Below are 23,809 nucleotides of genomic sequence, written 5' to 3'. Positions count from 1 at the left end.
AACCTATTCTGGTATGTTATGTTGTGAAAAATAGATCTGAACTTCAGGTTTGGTGAATTGATCTTATTCATAAGATAGGTGCCATCCTATGGTGAAGAAAATGTGTGAATGCATAATAAAGCCTGCTCAACAAAAATTACTTAAAGCATCTACAGCATGTCCAGTTATTTAATCCTCCAATCATCACATATCAAAAGGACATTGATGTGGACTGCTTACTTTGTCAATTGGTTCGAGAAGATTTATGTCATTTATTTTGGTTTTGTCCCCACGCTTGTATTTTTTGGCAAGATGTCTGTACATATATTTCCCAATATATTGATTCTGAAAATTCTATGAAAATGCATTGTTTGGACTTCTACCAAAGCAAATCAATACTATATCATCAATTTGATTTTATTACTTGCAAAATCACATATCGATAAATCTAAGTTTTCCAACCATAAACCATCTTTTTTAATTTTTGAAAATGAAATCAAATATCGATCCTGTATTCTAAAAATAAGAAAGCTATTAAAACCATGAATTTATGTACCCTGAATGACATTTGTGAGCTGATTTATGATTTCTGTCAGTGTTAGATCCCATGGCATTATCTGCTTAGCCTATGTTTTTAATATATGTCTACCATGCTGTATGTTGATAATTAAATAAAATAAAATTTAAAAAAATTAAAAACATATCATTAAACTATAAGAACGCAATTTCCCACAAGCCCTTGGTAAAAGTCAGGTTGCTTTAGATGCTGAATGGCCGCTGACGCCCAATAATCTGTGGTTCCTCCCGTCTCAGCCAATAGAGACTCTGTTGCTATCACCGCTTATATTTTTAGCAAATTGTTCAGCACCGAGGGGGAACTACAAATATCCATCCGCCAAATAAGCTAGAGCCTGCTAGGTGAACTTGGATATTATATGATGGTAAAAAACGTCCATATTTTCAGTGTATTTGTCGTCGCTGCTGTTTTAAAACTATATGAATCGACATTGTGTCCAGAAAGTGAGGAGCGACAGGTTTGTTTTTGTTTATGTTTTTAAATCAGTCTGTGGGTTAATGCACAGGGTTTAAAAACACACACAGCCCATATGGACGGTTTTAATGATTTGCTGACAGACGAAAAAAAGCAGAGATGATTTGTAAAAGATAACAATAAAGCAGCAGCTATCATCATACGAGAAAAGTAGTTCCTGCCGTCACGGGGGTGTGGGCGAGTCACAGTGTATAAATACGCCGGGTTGTCAAACAGTAAAGTTTCTCTGGAGCCTCCATGCAAAGTGTCAGCTGAAGACAAACTGGGAACCCCGTCAGCCATCTGAGAAAAAGGACAGCGTTAAAAAAAAAAAAAAAAATCAACAATACTGAGGTGAAAAATATCTACTGGTCAGCTTCTCAACACCGACGACTTGACACATCCGAAACAACACAAGGGAATTAAAATAGAAACGCAGGAGTAGAAGTCAAGCTAGGACATCATCAGTAACGATAGGTAAGTAATTAACTGTCATTTCTTACAAAGGGTTTTAACATCATCACACGCTGTTCATTGTCAACAGCAGGTTGCCTGTGTTTTGATGGACATCCATCAAAACAGCGCTGACTGAAAATGAATGACTGCACTGGTTCAGCCATTGAAGAAAGACTCGGCTTTTGTTTTTGTCTTCCTCCGTTTATATTAGCTGAAGTGAGCCTGTGCAGCTGTCATGTTTATTGTTGAGGTTGTTTATGCTGAGGAGGTACTCTCATCTTCACTCGTCAGAGCTCGTAGGCTGTTCACCACTTAATTAGCTTCATAATTTAATTTACAGCGACAATTTGGCAAGGAGGGATTCTCCAGTTGCATGTCAGCTAAAGCAGTGTCCTTTCTGCTCCAGTGCCTTCTGACTGACATATGGCAGTAATCCCCAGGTAGACCCTGCTGCCTTATTATCTGAGCTTCTCATCACCCATGCAAAGCAAAACCTGGATGATATTTCTCCAATCTCACACTCTTGCTTGCATATTTGCTTCCCATTATTTGGCAGGTAGATATTCCCACTTTAAGGGGTCTATAAATAACAAACAGTTTATAGTTCTGTTGGGAGAAAACTGAAATGAGGTGCAATCAACCAGACAAAAGGAAAAATCACAATAATATTCATGCTCTATTATTATATTGAGGTTTTATGTGTACGTGGCAACCAATTAGTTCATGCAGGCCTGTAAATGTTACTCTTACCTTCATTTATAATATGTAAAAATGGGCTTTTGCAGTCATATATGTACGACTTCATGTGTACGTCTAGTGCTTGAGAGAGGAAACCTGACATGCAGTGTATGCTGTGTGGCACATTTGCAGCACTGATAATGAGTCCATGTAAACAAAAATAGCTCTATAGATCCTGCACTTGCAACAATAGGCCTGCAGAAACGGATCCTTCAAGCTGTGAAGCAAATCTGCAGGTGAAGAATACAAATAAGAACACAATGAGGGGGGGGGGCCGGGGAGGGGGTTTCTGAACCTGAAAGATTAGGATGTTTTTATTAAAAACTGCAAGCCGTGGTTTATGATTTCAGAGCGTTTATTGTGCTCCTGAAAGAACAAGCCTGCACATTTTTAAGTGAGCTATTCCTCTAATGTCATTGGATGACATTGGATCTTGGGTATGTTGCTGTTGCCTTTTAATAATGAGAGGTACAAAACGCAGCGGATGCTGTAGGTAGCTTAGCTGTGTCTGCACTCAAGGTTTTTAGTAATGATGGCTGTTGCAGGTCATGGACCGGCGGATCCTCCTGAGCTCAGAGATCCTTTTTATTCAATCACTTTAACTCATCTTTAGCTCAGGTGGCGGAGAGGAATTTGCTTCACAGATGATGCAAAATGGGGCCCTATTTATAGCCCACTCTGGCCAACCCCCGTCTTATCCTTCAATGTCACCTTTTTTCATGTGAGAGGAAAATGTAAATCCCGTCTTGAGCTGTCACTCCCGAATCCCTGCAGGCTGCGCAGCTTTATCTGTAATAACATTAGAATTGTCTTTAATCGGAGGCGTCTTTCTAATCTTAGCAGCCGAATCCCCATCTGGCAGGGAAGTGAATGTGAGTGAATTGTTTGTGTGTGTGTGTGCAGGGGGGAGGGAGAAGGGGGGGTGATCGTGTGCACTGCATGGTGGGAAATGGTGTTCTGTGGGCTCGACCAACTGTCCTGCCATTTTATAATTCTTCCTTAGTGAGTCTTATGCTGTTGTTTTTTTTTCCTTTTTGCTTAATAATCTTTCGTTGAGTTGGACTCTACGTGGTGGTGAGTGGACCCAGAGTGACTGTGCTAAAGCATTAAGCAGGAGGCGCTCCATGCGATCGGATTCAGATTATAAAGGATTTATGAAGCCCACAACACAGCATCTGTTACAGCCATCAGTACATCCTGCACTTGATTAAAAAAAAAAAAAACTAAATATAAAATAGTACATTTATAATTGCTGTGTGTTTTTAATTTGATTCCTAAAGGCTTTATGCTGGGCTTTTGAAACCGCCTCCACAAGCTGTTTAATCTATTTTTTATGGCTTTGAAGTCATTCCACTATAAATTAGACTGTCGAGTTTCTTACTTGAATCAATGTTACACCTCAGAGGCCAGTATAGAAATGTCTCAATCTATATTGTATCAGGCAGTGACACTCCCACTGGTCTCATACCTGCAGATGTGCGTATTTCTTGCTTTTATTAGGGTCGTGACCTGTATGGAGGCTGGAGTGTGCCACTGGAATGATCATATGTATCAATTAAGCTGATACATTTACAAAACTTTTCCACCAGGATCTCATCCATTGTTTTTTGGTTAATTGTGACCAGAAGTGCCTTAATTTGCTGTATTTCTTTATTGTGATGGAATTTATGTTTTATGTTTGTTGAGTTTTACAATTTTTGGAGAAAAAGAACAAAATTGTTATTTAAAAAAAACTCAATAATATGTAAATTCCAGTATGAGTTTTCTTTAACCACAGTATGTAACTTAGACAAAAAGACAATGTAAGCACTTGTTCAAATGTACACAATAATCAATTATAATTAATCCCTGAAAAAGGCTATTTATTTTGGTGGCACACTCCAGCCTCCATACAAATGAGGCTTTTTTTCCCCCATAAAATGTTACTAAGATTAACTGTACAGCTGCATAACTCCTTTTCTTTTGATTCATTTCCCTTCATCTCTCCTCAAATCTTCCTCTGGTTCTTACAAGGTAAAATGACTGCTTTCTTCTGTTTTCTTCTTCACAGGACCTGAAAACATTGTTCAACATCTGTGACGACGACAACAACAAACGGCCTGCAACCTGCTGCCCCTGCCTTCAAGGTGCCTTTACCATGGTGACAATAAAAAAATCATACACTTTACAGTAAGCCAGAGGAAAAACCCCTTGTTGCAGTTGCGTTGCCTCAGTTTCAGCACCATCATCTCAAACACTTTGCTCCCAAGACGGCGCTAACCTGGTGCAGCCATGCATCTGGAAGTGAAGGTCGCCCTCAACTTCATCGTGTCCTACCTGTACAACAAGCTGCCTCGGCGTCGAGCTGACCTGTTTGGGGAGGAGCTGGAGAGGATACTGGTGTCTCGTTTTGAGGGTCACTGGTATCCTGAAGCCCCTCTTCGGGGTTCTGCCTTCCGCTGCATTCACCTTGGAGCACCAAGAGACCCCGTGGTGGAGTTAGCCGCCAAGAGAAGCGGACTTGACACGGAGGAGGTGCGTGCAAATGTCCCTGCAGAGCTCAGCGTGTGGATCGACCCTTACGAGGTATCCTACCAGATTGGAGAGAAGGGGGCGGTGAAGGTGCTCTACCTGGAGGATCCTCCAGGCCTCGGATGTGACAGCGAGAGGGTGGAGGGGGTGATGAGAGAGGGTAAAGGAGACCCAGAGGCGGAGGAGGCAAAGAGTCTGGGTTTCAATCCAGACGCTCAGGTGTTCGTGCCAATTGGAAGCCAGGCATCTCCTGCCCTCATGCCATCGCTCTCTAGCTCTCCCACACCTCTGTCCGCCCCGTCCTGCCCCGGGCTCTTCAGCTACCCCAGCTCCAGCACGCCCACCGACCCTGCTGCCCACTCCTCCAACACCTCCACCCCTTCTCCTCCCAGCGGAGGGCTGCCCTACCTCTCCACTCAGCAGCCGCCCTCCGCTCTCCCCGCTGCCCGTCCCCAACCCATCACCTTCACCACCGCCAGCTTCGCCGCCACTAAATTTGGCTCGACCAAGATGAAGAAGTGCAGCGGGGCCGGGTCGGCAGGTAACTCCAGCGTCGCGGTCGGCGTACCGCCCGCCCAGAGGATGCTCACCCGCTCTCCTACCACCATCTCGGCTCCTGAGCTGCTTAAGCACAAGCCGCTGTCTCTCTCCTTGCACTCCCTCGGAGGTCCCATCCCAAGCCAGCTCTCCCCCAACGCCAAAGAGTTTGTCTACCCAGGTTCCCCCGGCCCCCTTTACTTCGACGCTGACACCCAGCCCATGCAACCTCATGCCAGCCCTTTCCAACCCCCCCACAATGTCAACACCCATCCGTCCTTTGACCCCTTCTCCAGCCCTCCTCCAGCACAGAGCGTGGGCATCATTGGCAGCAGCGGAGGGATCTCCTACATGGAGAAGCCGCCGTTCGTCGAGGGTTTAGGAAGCTACAACCTGCAATATCCCAGCCAGTCCTTCCAGCCTGTTGTGCTGGCCAACTAAGCCTTCATTTGTTATGATAATAAGAATTGTTGTAGGAGGAGTTGAGTATAGGACAGTGATGCTCCAGATATTTTCAGTTTTTCTAACAAATTGTTCTAATACTAATACAAGCTAAGAATTAGTTTTACTACAAAGATTTAAAATACCACGTCCACTGAATATTTCATGTGACTTGTTTTGTTCCTTCATAACCCTCAACCCCACCCTGCACTTTTGTCCACTGCTGTTACTCGTCACGTTCTGTGTTGGCTTTGATGACAGGAGTGGGTTGGGGTTAAGTTCCTTTTCTACCTGGAGTCGTTGCCAATCTCTTGTGTTTATTATTTTGCATTGAATGTTAATGCGAGAGACTTCTTTTGTTTTGTTTTTTTTTGGACTTGTAGTCTAATGGACCCTGATCTAGTATAGCTCCATTTTGCACTGCACTGTCATGCTGTGAAAAAGGACCTCGCCAAGTCCTGCAGGGAACGACGGCTGTGGAAAGCTCAGCACTTTGCTCTGCAATCTGCTCTGCCCTACTTGCCACAAATACAGAGAGGGGGGCTCTGCTGTCTCTGTGTGTGTGTAGTCCTGTTCTGTTTTGTTGTGGCTCAGCGTGAGCCGGAGACTCATTGTTTGTACGGTGGGCCCGTTACCCTTGAAACGCACTCGTGCGCAGACACAATTTGACTCTGTTGTTGTCACCGGGTGGATATTAAAAGCAGTTTATCGTCAGCTGGAATGTGTACATGACGTGGGTTTAAATGAAGTGAGCGCAGAGGAGGGAGCAGGAAGAGGGAGCGTTGGGGTGTTGAGGGAGCGATGTAGTGGAATGTATTGTACCTGTCAGGGGGAAACTGCAGCTGAGAAGGTCAGGGAAACCTTGGTGAATGTGGGAGGCAAATGAATCTTTGCATTTTAAGACAATAACCATTTGCTGATACCTCAGTTATACACACACACACACACACACACACAGATGCAAGTTATGGCGTCATAAATCTATACAAATGGGCAGCACATACACAGAAATATCTGCACACACACAATTCCAGTCAGCAGTGTGTGAAGGTGAACAGGCGGAGAAGGGGGTGAGGGGGAGGGGATGCAGCAGTTAAGCAGTAGGGATTGTGATAAATGGCTTAGCATGACTTTGACTATGAAGGAGTGGTTTTCCTCTGCACAGAGAGGAGAGAGGGAGCTGATAGAGAAGGGAAGACAGAGGAAAAACAAGAGAGGGATGCAGCTAGAGAGTTGTGTTGCCTCTGGTGTCCGGGGTGTATTCGCTTAGAGAGCAACACTTTAAAACCCAGAGCACGTTTCTGGTGAGCTTAAATGGTATTGAAGCCAAAGGCTCCCACTATTCTCTCGCCTCTTGAAATTCTTCAGTGATCTCTGTTCCTCCGGTTGTTACAAAGAGAAAGCAGCAGAACAGTACAGTGCAGCTTGTTCCGTCTCTTTTTCCCAGTTGCAGTGATTTGGACAAAGATGAATGTTCTTTATTGATGTGTGGCTTTTGTCGCTTTATCGGAGAGCTTGTCAGATCTCTGCAAGTCTGCTGTTTCTAACATGTAGGTTACTGTAGTCACTACAGGGAAGGGTAACCCCCCCTCCTCCCCCCAGATGTCCGTTCGAGCTGTCCGGCACTTTATTACTGGGCTCCTGTTGCTGTGTGTCGCCCACAGACACAAGAGCTAAACGTTCTCCCATTCCTTTGCCCTTTGCACATTGAATTCAGCCGTCACGAAACGCTTTAGAGATTCAAAGAGGAGCTAAATTGAAGTGAGGAGATGCTGTCAGTCATGTCCGTTTATGTGAATGTTTTCTAGACTTGTATCCATAAATGTTTTTGTATACAATGACCCAAGGACCCTTGACTTGTGCTCACGCTGGTATTGCGATGTGACAGCTTGTCATATGCATGCAAGTTTTCTTTCTTTCTTTTTTTTTTTTCATTATTTTTCTTTTCAAGGGGACGGGTGGGGAGGTACACTTCTCTGTAAATGTTACAATTTGTGAGGGAAAGATGCATTTACAATTTTTGTTTTGTAATTTATTTCCAATATTTCTATTCTTTTCTTTGTTTTTGTTTTTTTGTTTTTTGTTTTTTTTGCAAATTGTCACTTACATTTGTATAAGTAAGAAATTACAAGTCCAGGAATATGTATATAGAAAGTTCTTATGTTCAGATTCTTTGTTTAGTTTCTTACATGCTGAAGTTATTTTTTCAGAAAAATAACGTGAATATATGCAAACTGAGACAAAAATAAAGATGTACAGAGTAAAGTATTGAATGTGTATTGTACCTTGTACAGCATTTGTCTAATAAGACGGGTAAATGTATTCACTCTTCAAGTTGGATTTGGAGTTTTTAAGAAGTGAATGTTTACAGTGGGTTTGTGTAGGAAAAGATGGCTAATATCACTTTTTCTGTGCTCCCGTGGCAGTCTGACAACACTACTCCCTGTTCTCATAGGCAGTACATTTAAACCAAAAATCTCCACTTTTCAGATTCATTTTTGATTGCAATGTCCATCTTCCCTTTTTTCATATGAATTCACTGCATATCATTCTATTTTTTTTTTTGTCCATTGCTGATTCCTTTCTCCTTCGTTTTTAAAAAGGAAAAAAAACAGTTGCACATTAACACTACTCACTTGCCTGTATGCTACCACAGTAGCTAAACTCAGATTTTATGTGAGCAAAATTTCCCACAAACGATGAGGGAAAAACTCCCGCACACTGTCTCGCTCACTGCTGAAACATTTATTAGCCTGCAACGTTTCAGTCTGTCCGAGCTTCATCAGGTATATCCTCCCGCAAACAAAAAACCCCCCCACACATTTCATATTTCCTATTTAATTTAACTTAATCTCACCTCATTTTTTTTCCCTCCCCAAACGTGTCATCCTCTCCCCATCAGCCTGGTCCTTTGGTCTCGATAATATAGCCATATCCCAGACTGTCTTTGCTTACACAGATGCTTGCCCTTCTTCAGTGCAATGTAATGCCATAATTTAAATTACCCTGAAGGATTCAAGGGGTTTCTACCTCTCTACGCCCTGAGAAAAAAATCCAGTATTCCTATCTCATCAATAGGAAGTACAGTGTTACAGCAGGTTTGGAAGGATGAAGGAAATGAATGTGCTGTGAATGTGATTCAGATCTGTAGTTAGTCAACCCTGGTTGAGATGGCCTGTGGAAAATAAACGGAGGAACTTGTCATTTTTATTGTGTGTTTAAAAGTCTTGGAGAGATTTTTAGTCACATGCATGTCCAAAATGTCCAAGTGACTCCTTTTTCCTTTTTTTCTTTTTCTTTTTCCTCAGCTGTCAGATTATTCAGTGCAAACGAGGTGTCGTTCAATTTCTTCTGCATACAAATCTGGCTCTGCAGGTGAGAGGTCTGAGGATGTCAGTGATTATTTTAAAAGCTGGTTAGCCTCCTTTTAAGAAGCGGTTTTTGTGTTTTTACACTTGAAAAGAAGTAAACAGATCCGTGTTTTAAATACGCCGCAAATCAGCTCTAAACGCAGGCTATTCTACAATCAGGGTTGAGAATTAATGAAGAGAAAAAAAAACAAAACAAGAATTTTGTATTCTGATGTCCTTTTGCTTATATCAATGTGTGCGTTTTATTTTGCACTTTGGAATATTTCATTGTCATAAAAGAAGTTTATTTTCTATGTAAAATTTAACATTTAAGAGTAAAATAGATATAATTAAAAGTTCAGATGATGTATAAATATAGTGCTTTCTTTCCTGCCTGTATTTTATTATTTTTCCTATTTTGTATCTGATCTGTACACCCTGTAGATGTATAATGAATCTTTCACTACTGAAATGCAATGACCTGTTTCTGTGCTGCCCCTCGGGAATGGGGAGTTACTACTGCAGTTTCTTATTGTATCAGATTCTTTTTTAAGTTTGTAATAAAAACAGATTGGCAAAAAATAAGCATGGAAAATAAGCTAATTGTGTCGTCCTCATTGTCTATGGGTATGCAGAGCTATGTGACTAAATGCGGTGTGACATGAGTCTTCAGCTTGCACATAGATAAATCCACCTCTTAGTTTCCTATGTGTGTCATACACGGTTAATGTGGAACATATTGTAGATCAAAGATTATGAAAAGTGGATCCCTGCGTTCCTGTGAAAAAGCCTCAGATTGAAATGCCGGAGCATCATGCCCTCTTATTGCAGTAAACAAATTCAAGTGACGTTTGATCAATAATTCAAAACAAAGATGAAATTCTCAAATGGTGAGGAGCCAGATTGCTCACCACCCACCTCAACTGGACCCATCCCAGCAGATATTACTTTATATTTCATCATCCAGCGCTCTGTCTGTGCTGTGCTGTGTCTTTAGTGTCTGTCAGATGCAGCCATGCTGTAAGGTTGGCTGGCTCATGTGAGGCAAACACACGGGGGGCTGTGCTTTCTATAGTAACATGTAGTGGTGTGACATTAACATGCATGGCTGGGCTGCTCCTTGGCTCTCCTCCACATCTTCATCACCCACTCACTGCATCCCATCTCCCTCCCTCCCTCCCTCCCTCCCTCGGCTCACACGTCTTCGCTCTTTAACTGCATCCGTTCTCCTCCATCTCTCTCTCTGTCCATCCTTTTGCCATCTTGTTTGCCCCACCTCAGCACTTCAGCCCCGTCCCCCCTTCCACTCCCCTCCATCCCATTCTCCTTCACCCCCTGCTTTCCACTCTCCTCTCTCCCCTGCATCCTTCCTATCACCTTTCCTCTCCTTGTCTTCCCTCCCAATTCCCAGAACCCCTCCCTTGCTTCCTCACTTTCCTTTCTCCTTTCTCCAACCCCTCCCCCCTCCCCACAAACACACTCACATCCTGCTGGTCTTTGAGGCTGCTGCTGTTACGCAACGCTGCTCCCTTGTGTGTGGATGTGATCATTACGCAACATCTCCTACTCCTCTGGAATACTGATGAGCAGCAGGACCGAGGCGAGGAAGGGACAGTGAAAAAAACAACACAGCGTCTGAGAGAAAAACAAAACCAACATTTTGTGTGTGTTACATGTGCACTTTGGGGGGTGTCCACGTGTGCATCAAAGATGAGGTTAAGGATGAAGAAGACGCCTCCATTTGTTCACAAACTGTGCTTCTATTGTTTCTTTGTCTCTCAGCAGCAGTGTGCCTCCCATCGGAGCCGCTGCAGCTGGTCGATGACTCAAGCAAGGTCAAACTGAGAGCCCACATGTCATTAAATCTCAATTTATTTCATATGCATGATACAAGATACAGTTAGGACACAGTACTGCAGTTTCATGTATCTTGTACATGGTTAGGACACAGAATACAAAACACCCAACAAAAACATACGTTTATATAAAAAGAGAAAAGAAAGCAAAAACACCAAAAAACAAATCAAACTTTAGAACTGTTCTCAATAGAGACGTTTAAATATTCTTTTCAGGAGTATTGTAGCTACTTTAAATAGTAAACAAGGACATAGTATCATTGAAGCGAAGCACCCAAAACCACTGTCAACTGTTTTAAATCCAGAACCTGCAAACAGCTGTTCCAATCTGCAGATGTAGACATGCACATCTGCAACATCTGCAGGTAAAGAAAACAATAACGCAAATTTCCCACATGCGCCACCTCCAGGCAGAGTGGTGCTACTGCAGTTTTCTTTATTTACATTCTGTGCGTGACATTTGATATTTTACATATTTAATGGATTTTAACATCCAGATGTAGCTGTTATTTATTGGTAAAATATGTCTCTCTGGACAGGTGACTATTTCTACAAACAATTAACATTTAAGTGCTCAATTTTTTTGATAATGAATGAATGAGGTCTCTGTCAAAGCTTCATGTTGGGCTGACATTTTGTGTAATTACCTTGAACACGAAGAAAACAATATTGCCTACAGGTGGCGCAGGTGTTTTCAATTGCAATTAATGTCTTTGCCTTTAGGTGGAGACAGACATGTCTACATCTGTAGGTCTACAAGCTGCAGCTATTGTTTTCCTTCCCTAATGGTGTGTATACCTGGAGAATCTGCAGCCTGCATGTTTGAGAGTTACAAGCCAGTTCCATGAGGCGCTTCGAATCAAAAAAAAAAAAAAAGGTTTGCTACATACTGTATGCTGTTTTATAAATGATCTGGATTTATTGTCTGCTAAAAAGACTCTCAGCCAGTACCTTTAATCAGCTGTATGCACAACAATTTCAATTTTGTTAAAAAAGAACTAGACGTTTGCATTCATCCACTACATTGACATATAAACAGCATAATGCAGTGTATGTCAGGTTTGAATGTCAATGCAAAAATGAAATGTCTGTTATACTACACCATCAGAAAACTGAAATAAACACAGAATCTATCAAGAAAACAGAAAAGCACCAACTGATCCAGTGTATCTAGATATAGATCAATCTTTAGTAAGTAGAAAATAATCCACACAGTGATCAAAAGATGCCGTTTTCAGCTGATGTTCGCCCCCAAGATCAAGCACTGACTGCACAAGGAGAAGTGGCGCTATTATATGAGTCATCGTGGCACAGATGTTCTGCTTTATCTTTTGACAGAACTGTACAACAGACCATCAATCTACCCATCCAAAAACATGTCTAGTTTTCAGTGATGGTTTACAGACATAAGTACACTTGGTGTAAAATATTCAATAAGAAAAAAAAAAAAAAAAACGAGACAGATTTTACTGGGTTTCATGCATTAGGATCCTAGACTACATAGGATCTAAACTGGAAGCACAAATGGGCATTTTCTATTTAGTACGCCATTGCAATTTTACATACAACATCATCACTGAAATGAAACAAGCATTACATAACAGAGTATTATTGCCACATATAGTCTCTTTCCAGGATTACGGCGATTATGAGCACAAGCTGACCGATCACAAAATCTGCATCAGCCAAAGACACTTGAGATATAGAGTCCTATAACAGTCTGTAATGTATTTACTAATTTAGACACAGGCTCAGCCGCTTTGGCAAGAGATAACTCAATTGATCGACTCAGATTCAAGGTTTTGCCAAATGGAACTAAGCTGTGTTGTATGTGCTGTCTGCTTCAACCAACACTGCTTTGTAGCCCTACTAAACTCTTAACCTTTCAAAATAGGAAGTGTTGGATGAGGTAAATGAGAGTGTGTCTTCTCCTTTGCATGTTCAGACACATGTATATACCGTATATATATATATATATATATGTATAGAGAGAGAGAGAGAGAGAGAGAGAGAGAGAGAGAGGGAGAGAGAGGGAGAGAGAGATAGAGAAAGAGAGAGAGAAGAATCCCGTATAACTATATAAATCTGTTTTTAAAACAAACATCCAAAAGCACAGTTTACCCATTGAAGTCCCTGCTTAGTCATTGGTTTCATTAGAAGTATTGTTCCTCAAAAGGAAATAGAATAATCTGACATATTGTTGTACATCACAATCAACAGATGCATTATTACCATCAGAATAAATACAGCACTCATTGACTATTTGGCAAATATAAGGAATAGCATTGGGTTAATAAACACACAGTCAGAATCCCTGTCTTAGGAAATAAAGACTGTGAGACAATCATTTATTTACAAGATTCAGAAGCAGTCAACCTCGGGCCTGGATAAATCTTTAGAGAAAAAAAAAACAATCCAGCCATCACTACACCATGACTCGGCACGCAGTGGCTCTAGCGCCCTCTACTTGCAGTGTGCAGTAAAATAAACATCCCTACATATAAACATATCCCTCCACCTGTGAGGGCCCTGGATATCATCAAAACCTAATCCTTCGACAGTAATCTGCAGGACTAAAACACTACTGCTCATTCTCTAAATTTTAAAATCTTTTACAGAAAACCCCAAATCTGTCTGCTTTAATAAAATCCTGTGTGGGGCTCTGGAAGCTGATCTGAGGTTAGTAGAAAAGGAAACTGAATCACAGTAGCTTGAAACTGTGGGTCATGCATGTTTTTTTTTTCTTAATAAGCTACTGTGTCTCCCACACTGGTTGTGGTTAATAAGGTAGACACCTGCCACTGCTATAATCTTTACACACCATGTGTGTTTTGTCGTTTGTTTTTTTTTTAAAGAAAAAGTGCAAAACAAATGGATTACACACTGGATTACGCACATCTATGTGGTGCAGGGAGATGGCTATACACACAAATAGTTTTTTTTGTGCGCACAGAGGCGTGCATGTGGGTTACAAGAAGGAAGAACTGTGACTGAATCAAGCCACTAACAGACTCTCCTCCTTTTTTCCTCTGCTGACCTGAGGTCATTGCTTCCCCTCTCCTCAGGCTGAAGTACAACTGTGAATCTGTCTCCTGCTCCTTTATTCATCTGTTCCTCTCCTATCCAGTGATGAGTGAATCATCATCCTTCTTCTGAGCCTCAGCCGGAGTATTTTAAAAAGGACGTACAGATACAAACATAAGTGCAACACAAGGAAAAAAGTGAGGGACGGGAAGTGTGCACCGTTCTAAATAGACAACTGACGTTACTCATGCTTTGGTCCACTAAGAAGAAGTGCTGTGCAGTGATAAAAAACTGATGTGTGTTGTATTTAAAAGCCTGTGATTCTTTTGTACCAGCCTGCTCTTTTCATATTTCCTGATTTTCTTGAAATCGTCTTTAAACAGACCATATTTTCCATGTGTGTTTGACCATGGGAGTATCGTCCCCTTTCCTCTCAGAGTGTAGGAGCCAGGCGCTCTCCACGGGCCTTCCTGTGACCACCGCTCCCAGACTGCCTCGCTGCCTGCCAGTGTGCATCCAAGACTCCAGCGTCGGGTGTAGCTGGAGCTTGACACAGTGACTGGAGGTCAGCAAAGACAACAGTGCAAATTTTGATTCCCTTGGTGTTTGTGTCTGTGTTGAATTCTGCGGGGAAGGAAGTTTTGCTTTTGTCTCATTTGACACTTCTTGGATTTCATTCTAAGTTCTTTTACAGCGGGCCGTACTTAGCCTCATATCGGGCCAGGATGTTCTTGCAGCGGCCACAGTCCTTCCGCAGCTCGGCCACTTGCTGCCGCAGTGCAGCATTCTCCCGCTCCAGGAAGGAGGCGCGCACCGTGATCTGGTTCTCCTTCAGCCGCCTTGCGTCGCGAGAACGCTTGGCTGCCACGTTATTCTTCTTTCTCCTGGACCAGTATTTGTCATCCTGAGGGAGTGAGAGTGAAAGTGAAATGAGAAAGAGATTTTAAAAATTAAAACAAAAAGGGAGAGATGTGGTTGACCAACATTAGGAAGGGATTTGAAATAGATGAACATCTGTGTTGTTAAACCATCCCCCCCATCTTTTATCTCTAATCCACAGACAACAAATCATCACTGTTTGCAAATGCTTTAATCTTGACTGACCAGAGCACTGAGCTGCACCTTAAATGTGCCCTGAAACACAATGAAACTCTCATACATCGCATTAATACCACAATTCAAGTCTGATTTTAACATGTTGCTCCCAAATCTCCCATAAGTCTACAGCTGGGTTCAGATCTGGTGACTGTGAATCTCATAGCCAACACCATTCAGTAAGCCCTCAGGCCCTGATGGAGGCATTAATTTCATTTATCATCCGTCTGTATATCAATCTTTTGCTTATTATGAAATTTATTGTTTCTTCTTGCCTTGAAGATACGATTATATCAGCCTACCTTCTGTTCCTCAGGAACAAAGACTTTCTTGGCCTTCTTGATCATGGGCTGCGGTTTGAGCTCCTCGTCAGAGAACTTGTGTTTACGCGGGTTGAACAGCTCTCCCCCCGGCACGCTGGACAGGACCAGGTCTGTGGGATCCGGCTGGAAATTAACATCCACCTCGATGGCGTCTGGGTCGATGGGGGAGGGTGTTCTACGCTCGCTGGCGTTACGATCTACAGGTATGGTGAGAAAAAGTATAATTTGATATGAGAGGCCGCTCTCAACAAAACACAACTAACCATAGTCATTTATTGTTTGTGCGTGGATGGGATTGAAGGGGGGTTTTATTGATTGTATTGTTTTTATTGTGTTAAGCACTTTGTGTTACATTGTATTTGCATGAAGAGTGCTATGCAAATTGATTTGATTTGATTTGATTTGAAATTGATTGATTGATTTTTATTTTGTTTTTCAATTTAGTCAGGAAAAACAAAACATCTGACATTGCTTTGGACACAACTTCAAGATTTTTGTTAAAGATTCTTGTTGTTTATCTATGAACTAAAGACATAATTTGCAGCTCTACATGAAAAGTTGTAACTGTATATTGTAATTCAAACCAATACTCCAAAAAATCACCAGCTTGTAATGTTATAGATTTCTATTGAGTTTGCATCAGGGAGGTAATTTTTAAGCCTTTAGTTACTGTTTTGTTGTACGGGGCTGCATTACATACTAACATAATGAGTAACTCACCTGTCTTTGGTATGTGTCATTTTTTTCCCCACCTGCATTCTGTGAAGACCTGCCGTACTCTGCCTCTGATTGGCCTTCATATTCAGTGATAGTGCTTCAGACCAATCAGCGTCCTATGAAGAACTACTGGCAGCTAACGGCCTGGTTAAGGTGCGGCACCCCATGATAGACGGTGATAGACTGACGGTTCATCCAATCACCTACCAAGTATTTCTTGAAAGTGCCTCCCCTTTTCCAAACCGACTTCTCAGATGGTTCTGTGTAACAAACCATCTGGCGCCTCAGGTTAAACCATCTCACTCCTCATGCCTAAACCTAACCAACATAACTAACCTAATCGACGAAGGCAACGAGTACTAGCCAATCAGAGGCAGAGTAGGGCGGGTCTTTATGGAATGCAGGTGGGAAGAAAAAATAAGTCAACTGGGAATGTGATTTTTTTTCCAGCAAAAATTAACAGCTGCATGTTTGGGCTCCTATGTGCGGGGTCTCTACATGTACCAAAGAACAGAATACAGGTCTGCATGTCTTCAACGTTCTGCTGAAGAAACATTTTCAGGGATTCAAGGGCGGTTGATTTTTCCCACTGAAGGTTGTGAATTTGATCTTTGCATTAGAGCGTTGCATTTTGATTGTGGTTGAGCTTATATATTTGCTCAACAAAGCGCTGAAAAACTTTTAGTTTCAGGTTTTTATGAAAAATTTGAGAGATAGGAGGTATTAACAGGTGAGTAGTGGTAATAATAGTAGCAGCAGTAGTAGTAGTAGTAGTAGTAGTAGTAGTAGTGGCCATGTGCCAAACATATAAAAGCTATGTGTGCTCAAAGGTCAGTGTCTTGGCCTTGAGTCAATATACGCTGTTCTTAGTTCATGTTACAGCAACACCTACTTAAACTACACAGTACAACTTTACCTATATAACTACAGGCTGCAGCTGAAATGAAAGACATGCCTCAATGTCCAGAATTCAGCTTATAAATACATCATTTAAGAGTCTGTGCCTGCAGAAATTGTTTTTCTAAAGTGATTCAGTCTAATAGTAATTGGTGATATAATGAAGAACAGAAAAGAATAAAATAAACAAACACTAGTTATCTGACATCATAAATAAAGAGGAACTGTTGTTATCTGAAATAAATATAAATAAAGAGGAACCGTATGTCAAAAACACATCCACAAAGACTCCCCTCAGCGACCAAATGTTTAACAAATATAAACCCCATAAATCTAAATTACTCACTTGTTTTCTTCTCCTTTACTTCCACTGCTTCAACTGGTGCTGCCTCCTCAGGCAAAGATTCCTCTTCTTCTTCCTCTTCTTCTTCTTCTTCATCCTCTAAATTAGCTGGTTGCAGTGTAGTGACTGTCACCGGTTCCTCTGGATCTGAGGTGACCGTAGAGGTGGCGGAGGCAGAGGGGGGAGATGCTGGGGCAGACACGGAGGCTGCAGCCGTAGCTGGAGTAGAAGGAGTAGTAGTAGTAGCCGTAGCAGTAACCTTGGGGATGCATTTGCCTTTTCCTCCCACTGAGGTCAGAGTCTTCTGCAGCTCCTCCTCCTCCAGGCTCACAGGGATCCCGTTCTCCAGGAGAAACTCATCCAGGTCCATGTACTCCAGGTGGAAGGTCTCCCCATCATAGGGAATGGTCTTCTCCCAAATGGCTGGGGTCAGGGAGGCTGATACCCCTCCGCCGCTGCCACCACCTCCTCTGGAACCTCCAACGGCACTGGCTGCCCCAGCCCCGCCTCCCTCCACATCCTCGGACGAGCACAGCTTCTCTTTCTCGATTTCTGCATTGAAAAGACAGGAGGGTTAAATAAATGGATGCCTGCTGTGAGAGGAATGTGTATACATGACTACAAGAGTCCTTTCAGAGAGTCTCATGCGCACACACAGGAAAAGCTTATTAACTGGTGGAAAGAGGAAGGGTGGGAAAAGGGGGGGAGGAAGTGTGGTGGTGTTGTGATATCTGACAAAAAAAAGGGGGTTAATAAAGGAAGGTAACAAGCTAAGAGTCTGTCAATATGTTTGAAATTAAGCGAGTAGATGCCTCCGTGAAATAAAAGCTAGAAAGAGGTTTAGAGGAAACCAGAGAATAAACGAGAAACGGTGCAGAAATACAGGAGGGGGAACCTGCTTGTTCCACACAAGCTCCCCAAGAACACAAAACACCATGACACAAACTAGGGAACAAATAACATCAGACAAATGTGTGCAATGAGAAGCCGAGCAGTGTCTGTATCCTCAAGTGTGTTTACAGTCTGGCTGCGCTGCTGGGAGAGCAGCTCAGAGGAGTTGGAACTTTTTGTTCTTTTTTGTTTCCTCGCAGCCTCGGATGAAGCTGGAGCCGTGCAACATATGGCATGTCCGTCCTAATCTCTCCAGATTAACAGCCGTCATTTCGCCCATTTTATAACTGACAGTACGCGATATAAACATATTAGTTTATGCACATCTGTGTGCGTAAATAGCTTCGGAGGCAAAACTCAGAACAGATAGAAACAAACTCGTAAAACTGAACGCGAGGTTTCGGTCTTACCATCGTCTCCTTCCTCCAGGATGTTAGGAGGGGGAATGTCCATAATCTTCTTTAAAACAAAAGGAAAGGACTTCTGTGGAGCCTCTGCAGCGACGTTATCGTTACTGCCGGGTTGAAGTCCAACTGCCACCGCGGTTTTGCCAGACATTGTTCCCTGTCAACCTCAGACCGAAACGATGTTCCTGCGGTACCGAGAGCTGCTTCCTCTAACGGGAAACAACAGAAACAAACTGAACCCGACGGTCGCTTATTTTACTTCTGCTGCTTTTCTGGCTTGTTTGCCTCTGTTAACGCTTTTGGATGCAAAAACAACACCACACAGACGCCTTTTGTGTCCTCCGTGTTCACCGAGAGCGCTTGTTAGAAATTCATGAGTCCGGTACCCGCCCACTCGGGGTATAGTAGAAGCTGATTGGCTGTCAACGCTGTCCATGTGAATATGTATTTCAGCAGCTGCGTGTGCGCCTTTGTTTGTCTGTGTGGTAGCTCCACGACGGCTCATTGGCCGCTTACTGTCCACATGGAGGCTCACTGTGTGCATGGAGAAGCCTGTGCAGTCCATACGTAGGGAACGTGCACCGCAATGAGAACATACTGTCTCGTGCAGCCAGAATATCAATACATTTTAAGTGGAAAGTGTCACTACTCGCGCATGCAAATTGCAGGAAAGAAATGCAGAGACCGTCCAGGTGAAGCAAATTAAATTTGCACAACTTGAAAGTCTGCACCTGCACAAACTCTCGTGCACGCCCCCCGCAATAAATAAACAAATAAATAATAAATACAGCGCTCGTGCAAGGAGTTTCTGTTTCCTTGCAACCTACCCGGCCTCCACAAGAAGTCACTCGTGGACAAACACGTGCCCCCCGCCCGCACGTGAATGTACAATCTGTCAGGGGGCGTGGATTCAGCACGTGCGGACCAATGCGAGCTGGAGCAGGCCACGCGCTATTCCTTCTAACAGCTGGCAGGTACAGGTACTTCACCAGACAGCTATTATGTTATCATTTAGATGTTTACATGAAACTGTAATATCTTGACCACATGTTAATTTATAATTCATTTAATTGTAAAGTATTAGTCTAATATTTGATTTGTGGATGTAAACATATAACTCACGTCGTCCTATGAACTCATTATTTCACACGTCCTGTTAAAATCTTCCGCATCAAACGCCCACAACAAGAGAAACATCTCACGTTTTCCGTGCACGCGCTAGAAACATCGCACGCGACCGTGAGTCCTCTCCTGCATCCATGCAGTGAGCGCGCGAGTGTCTCGTTCTCTTCAGCAAGATATTTCTGTTCATGTACACAATGTTCAAACCGCACATCACCCCGCCTCACCACTAAATGTCTGTTTTTTCACAAGTTCACCACAATGACCACACGGTAACAGTTTGACTTGGCGCAATGATGTTACACCCAAGTTCGTTTTTTTAGCAAGTGGATAGTGTAAAGTGTAGAGGGATGGGAAATAGCGCGAGTCAATAACATGCATCAAACGTCCCATTGTATTCATCCTGGTTACATGCTATGTACCAGTTAAAACCACCATGTGAACCATTCACCCTGTTACCTATACAGGGTCAAGAAGCCAGAGTTTTAGATATACTGTGTGTGTGAGAGAGAGAGAATGTATTCATTTAACTGTCCAATTATATTTTCTGTAAATTGTGTCTCCCTACATTACAGTCCAAATGTTATTTCAAGGCTTTTCTACATTGTACTGTATGTAGTGCTGATGGAGACTACTAAATCCCTTTTATTTATTTATTTTTCCTAAAAACTGTCAAATATTAAGATATAACATTTCTCTGACTACAGCTGTGTCCAAACTCCATACTACTTACTAACACCATATACAGTTCTCCATACCAGTCGTCACTAGAGATGCATCAATACGGATATAAGATATCGGTCTGATACTGAGGCAAATAGCTGGATCAGGTATCAGTGACAATGGGCCGATCTGGTATCAAATAAAAAAATAACAATTCAGTAAATTTATATCTATGTATTTATCTGTTACATTTTGTTTTACAAAGTTAGGAAAGAAAAGTTTAATTCAAGCGTGATGTTGTCTTATACATCAAAGAACGATCCCAGTCTCGTCCACACAGTGAGACACACAGCTTATTAATTAAACACTGGTATCAGCCGATACCCAAAGCCCAGGTATCAGTATCAGGATTGAAAAAGTCGGATCAGTGCATCCCTTATTGTCATAGTATATTGGTTTTGCAGTTAGTGCACAAGAAATCAATGTACTTAAGTGTTTTTACTGAGAGTTTAATTTCACAAAGAGAAAGCCAGACGCTTTTCTAATGATGAAATGCTTTTCTTTTCCAAGATTTTCTTTGGGCTGTCTAACTGCCACCTGCAAATTGTTTTAATGTTTTTTGCATTGCATTGTAGGAGAATAGTGTACATCAATAGCACACTAAAAATCTATCATTTATTAACTGTTTTGAGTATACTTTATTTCTAGTGTAGGCACCACATACTCAAAACTTGCTTAGAATTAGTATGAAGTATGAAACTGGTACATAGTGTGGCTCTCTTTGTCAGGTGCCATGTGGTAACTGCACCAGTCTGGTTGTGTGTGTAACACCACAAATATTTCTTAAATATAGTGTGGTACCTCACTTATACTGATGCTGAAAACCAGTTCACAGTATGCAAAGCTGTCATTCATAGTTACTGGTTAAATATCCTGCAGAGCTTATTGAAAAAAAAAAACCCAACAGGACAGGCATTGTGCTCATTGTGCTCTGCTGTGTGTACATACAGAATATGCAAACATCTGCTGGCTCTGCCGATAAACACTTCTCAGTGCCCTCTACTGTCCGTTCACATTACTGGAAACGTATTTACACTCATGAAGCAGCACAGACAGGAGCTGGCCTCATGGTCTAACTTCTGTTTCAGGACAAATGAGAATAAGAAGGTTTTGTTTGCATACTGCATTAAGATTCAGACTATCTAAGCAAAACACAAAGACTTTAACAGCAGTTTTATTTCAGCGTCCTGTCCACAGCAGGAGAGGCTTTGCTGTTAAATGATTTTTACAAACACCACAGTGTGAATGTGTAGCATGGTGAGAAAATGCAGTAATAAGGGCTCAAAGCTTCCCTGTGAGACACTGCAAGACATAATCACAGGGAGAAAAATAATGCAATGATTAATCTTCTGGTGCTGGCCGCAGCAGAAAATTGATTGTTTTTACTTCTGTCTTAATTTCAAAATAAATAATAATGATGCATTATAGCAAGCTGTTATTAAAGACTCTACACTGATAATGCTGCTTAAAGACAAGCTGAACACAAGAAACAGGTGAGAAAGAAATAACAGGGTGTCACCAAGAGACTGATGAAAACAATATGCAATCATTATTGATCGCAAATAAAGGAAAGGGCAAGACAACAAGGTGGCTCATCAGTGTCACGTCACATTATTGGCACAACAAACAATACAATAAAACTGTCGATCCAGTGATGCATTCAAATGTGTCTAAATCACTGATAATAAACACATGCACAAAGGGCGAGTATAAGTTGGAAGAATGAATTACATTACTGTGGATGGGACATATAATAGCCACTATCAGTGAAAACGCAGCAGAGTGCATACAAACGCTGACATAACATCCAAACTATGCAAGCTGAATATTTTCAGGTTATGTCTATTAAGGATTTCTGGTTTCTTTACTTAATGTCTTGAAATCTTAAAAACAACAGCATGCTATAACTTGCTTAAAGTAAGGAAAGAGGCATTCTCTGTGTGGCCGAGTCATTTACGATCAAGAACCAAGTGCATAAAAGAAACTGATGATGTGATGAAACCTTGAGTGAAGATTGTTTCAGTGTTGTTGCATCAGTTGTTGGCTGACATATCGTGAGTGCAAACAGCACAGACAGTCTACTGACATTAAACAGCTCACTGCATTTGATCACCTGTGCATGTGGTCAGAGCAGCCGGACACATTACCACAGAGGCATGAATCTGCATCAGGGACATCTTCAACATACAATCATCATCACTTTAAACTAAAGCAATCAATGTGATAATGTATTCATCGATAGCTGCTCGTTTAAACGGTGACTGCCGCAGGAACTGGGAAGTTGTCTGCTAGTATATTGTAGTAGTACTTTACACCAATATTGGAGGAAGAATTGAGATATTTTACTAAAATAAAAGCAGTGAAAGTGTGAAATATTCCATTATGAGTAAAAGTCCTGCATTCAAAAGTGTTGACAGCAAAATAACTCATATACTTTTTGCCATATACTTGATAACGATGCAACATAATTACCAGAAATTAAATTCTTAGACTCAAAGCCAACTTAACTTTACATAGTTAGTGAAATAAGTCAAACAGTAATATAAGTAACCAAAAAAGGCATATAAGTAAAAAATAAGTAAAGGGTAGTAAGTAAAAAGCAGGCATAGTTAGTGATAAAAAGAAAGTAGTAGAACAGGAGTAAAGTAGCATAAAATGGAAATACTTAAGTAGAGTAAAAGTATCTCAGAAATGCGTAAATGAGTATTTACATCCCACCACTGCTTGACACAAGTCTGCTACAGCTTACAATATAAGATAAACTGAACTGCTCTGCTTGAAAGAAAATGAGAAAATATTCTTCTTACCTGTGTCATCAAAGGCAGGGAAGGAGACAGGATAGTCAGCCAAGGACTTGAGGAGATCAGGAACGTCGCTCCTATCTCCAAAAAACATTTGGTTGGTTGTTGTCATGATGAACGATACAAGTATCTGCTGATGTCTAAAAGACGAGTCCGACTACGTGAGGAACAGTGATACTGAGGGTGTGCTGCTGACTTCTTTTACTTCTAACCAACTTTGCAGAGGGTCATATCACGGGGACGCCTGCATGTGTCCAAACAACTTGTATCATAATGAGCAGGGGAAGCCACGCCTCTCACACGCTGCTGATTCGATGACAGTCCAGCAGGAACCTGTCAGTCACACCGCAGAGCCAATGACAAAGCAGGGGGCGGGCTCTAACGAAAATAACGACAACAACAACTCTGTGCTGCAGAGCACAGTACTCTCCACGCACGGCTGCACGTGCAGACGGGGGAGGCCAAACTCGGGCTCGAGGACAGGACATCCCGAACTCCCCGCGCCATCTAGTGAGCTGGTTGAGTCATGCACTGAAAAGGTGACGACATTAAAAAACAGAAAGAAATA

At 42.0% G+C, this 23,809-nt stretch overlaps 2 protein-coding genes across 3 annotated transcripts; one reads left to right on the top strand and one right to left on the bottom strand.

The window, feature by feature from the left end:
* The first annotated feature begins 888 nt into the window (after positions 1-888).
* LOC137201035 (protein Tob2) lies at positions 889-9,645 on the top strand. Its single transcript, XM_067615858.1, has 2 exons — positions 889-1,486; positions 4,254-9,645. The coding sequence occupies exon 2, from the start codon at positions 4,475-4,477 to the stop codon at positions 5,690-5,692; it is 1,218 nt and encodes a 405-aa protein (XP_067471959.1). The 5' UTR covers positions 889-1,486; positions 4,254-4,474; the 3' UTR covers positions 5,693-9,645.
* Positions 9,646-10,896: 1,251 nt separating this feature from the next.
* Positions 10,897-23,493, bottom strand: tefb (TEF transcription factor, PAR bZIP family member b). 2 transcript variants are annotated; one of them, XM_067571066.1, is made up of 4 exons: positions 23,248-23,493; positions 17,301-17,849; positions 15,320-15,537; positions 10,897-14,826 (listed from the first exon to the last, which is right to left on the bottom strand). In XM_067571066.1, exons 1-4 carry the CDS (start codon positions 23,351-23,353, stop codon positions 14,611-14,613), a joined length of 1,089 nt encoding a protein of 362 aa, XP_067427167.1. In that variant the 5' UTR covers positions 23,354-23,493; the 3' UTR covers positions 10,897-14,610. The 2 variants fall into 2 exon arrangements, with proteins under 2 accessions (XP_067427167.1, XP_067427166.1); XM_067571065.1 differs by lacking the exon at positions 23,248-23,493 and adding an exon at positions 18,599-19,456.
* Between the last annotated feature and the right edge of the window lie 316 nt (positions 23,494-23,809).

This window comes from Thunnus thynnus, chromosome 17 (assembly GCF_963924715.1).
Source record: "Thunnus thynnus chromosome 17, fThuThy2.1, whole genome shotgun sequence".
Lineage (NCBI taxonomy): Eukaryota > Metazoa > Chordata > Actinopteri > Scombriformes > Scombridae > Thunnus > Thunnus thynnus.
The sequence above is the reverse complement of the archived record's forward strand: the minus strand, read 5'-3'. Positions and strand labels throughout refer to the sequence as shown.

What these genes read in the sequence shown, in the direction of transcription:
- LOC137201035 (XM_067615858.1), top strand. Translation starts at nt 4,475, where the DNA reads ATGCATCTGGAAGTGAAGGTCGCCCTCAACTTCATCGTGTCCTACCTG.
- tefb (XM_067571065.1), bottom strand. Translation starts at nt 18,746, where the DNA reads ATGTCTGGCAAAACCGCGGTGGCAGTTGGACTTCAACCCGGCAGTAAC. An exon ending in AGTAAAGGAGAAGAAAACAA is followed by an intron (nt 15,538 to 17,300) that starts GTGAGTAATTTA and finishes CCATACCTGTAG; the next exon opens with ATCGTAACGCCAGCGAGCGT. An exon ending in TTGTTCCTGAGGAACAGAAG is followed by an intron (nt 14,827 to 15,319) that starts GTAGGCTGATAT and finishes TCACTCCCTCAG; the next exon opens with GATGACAAATACTGGTCCAG.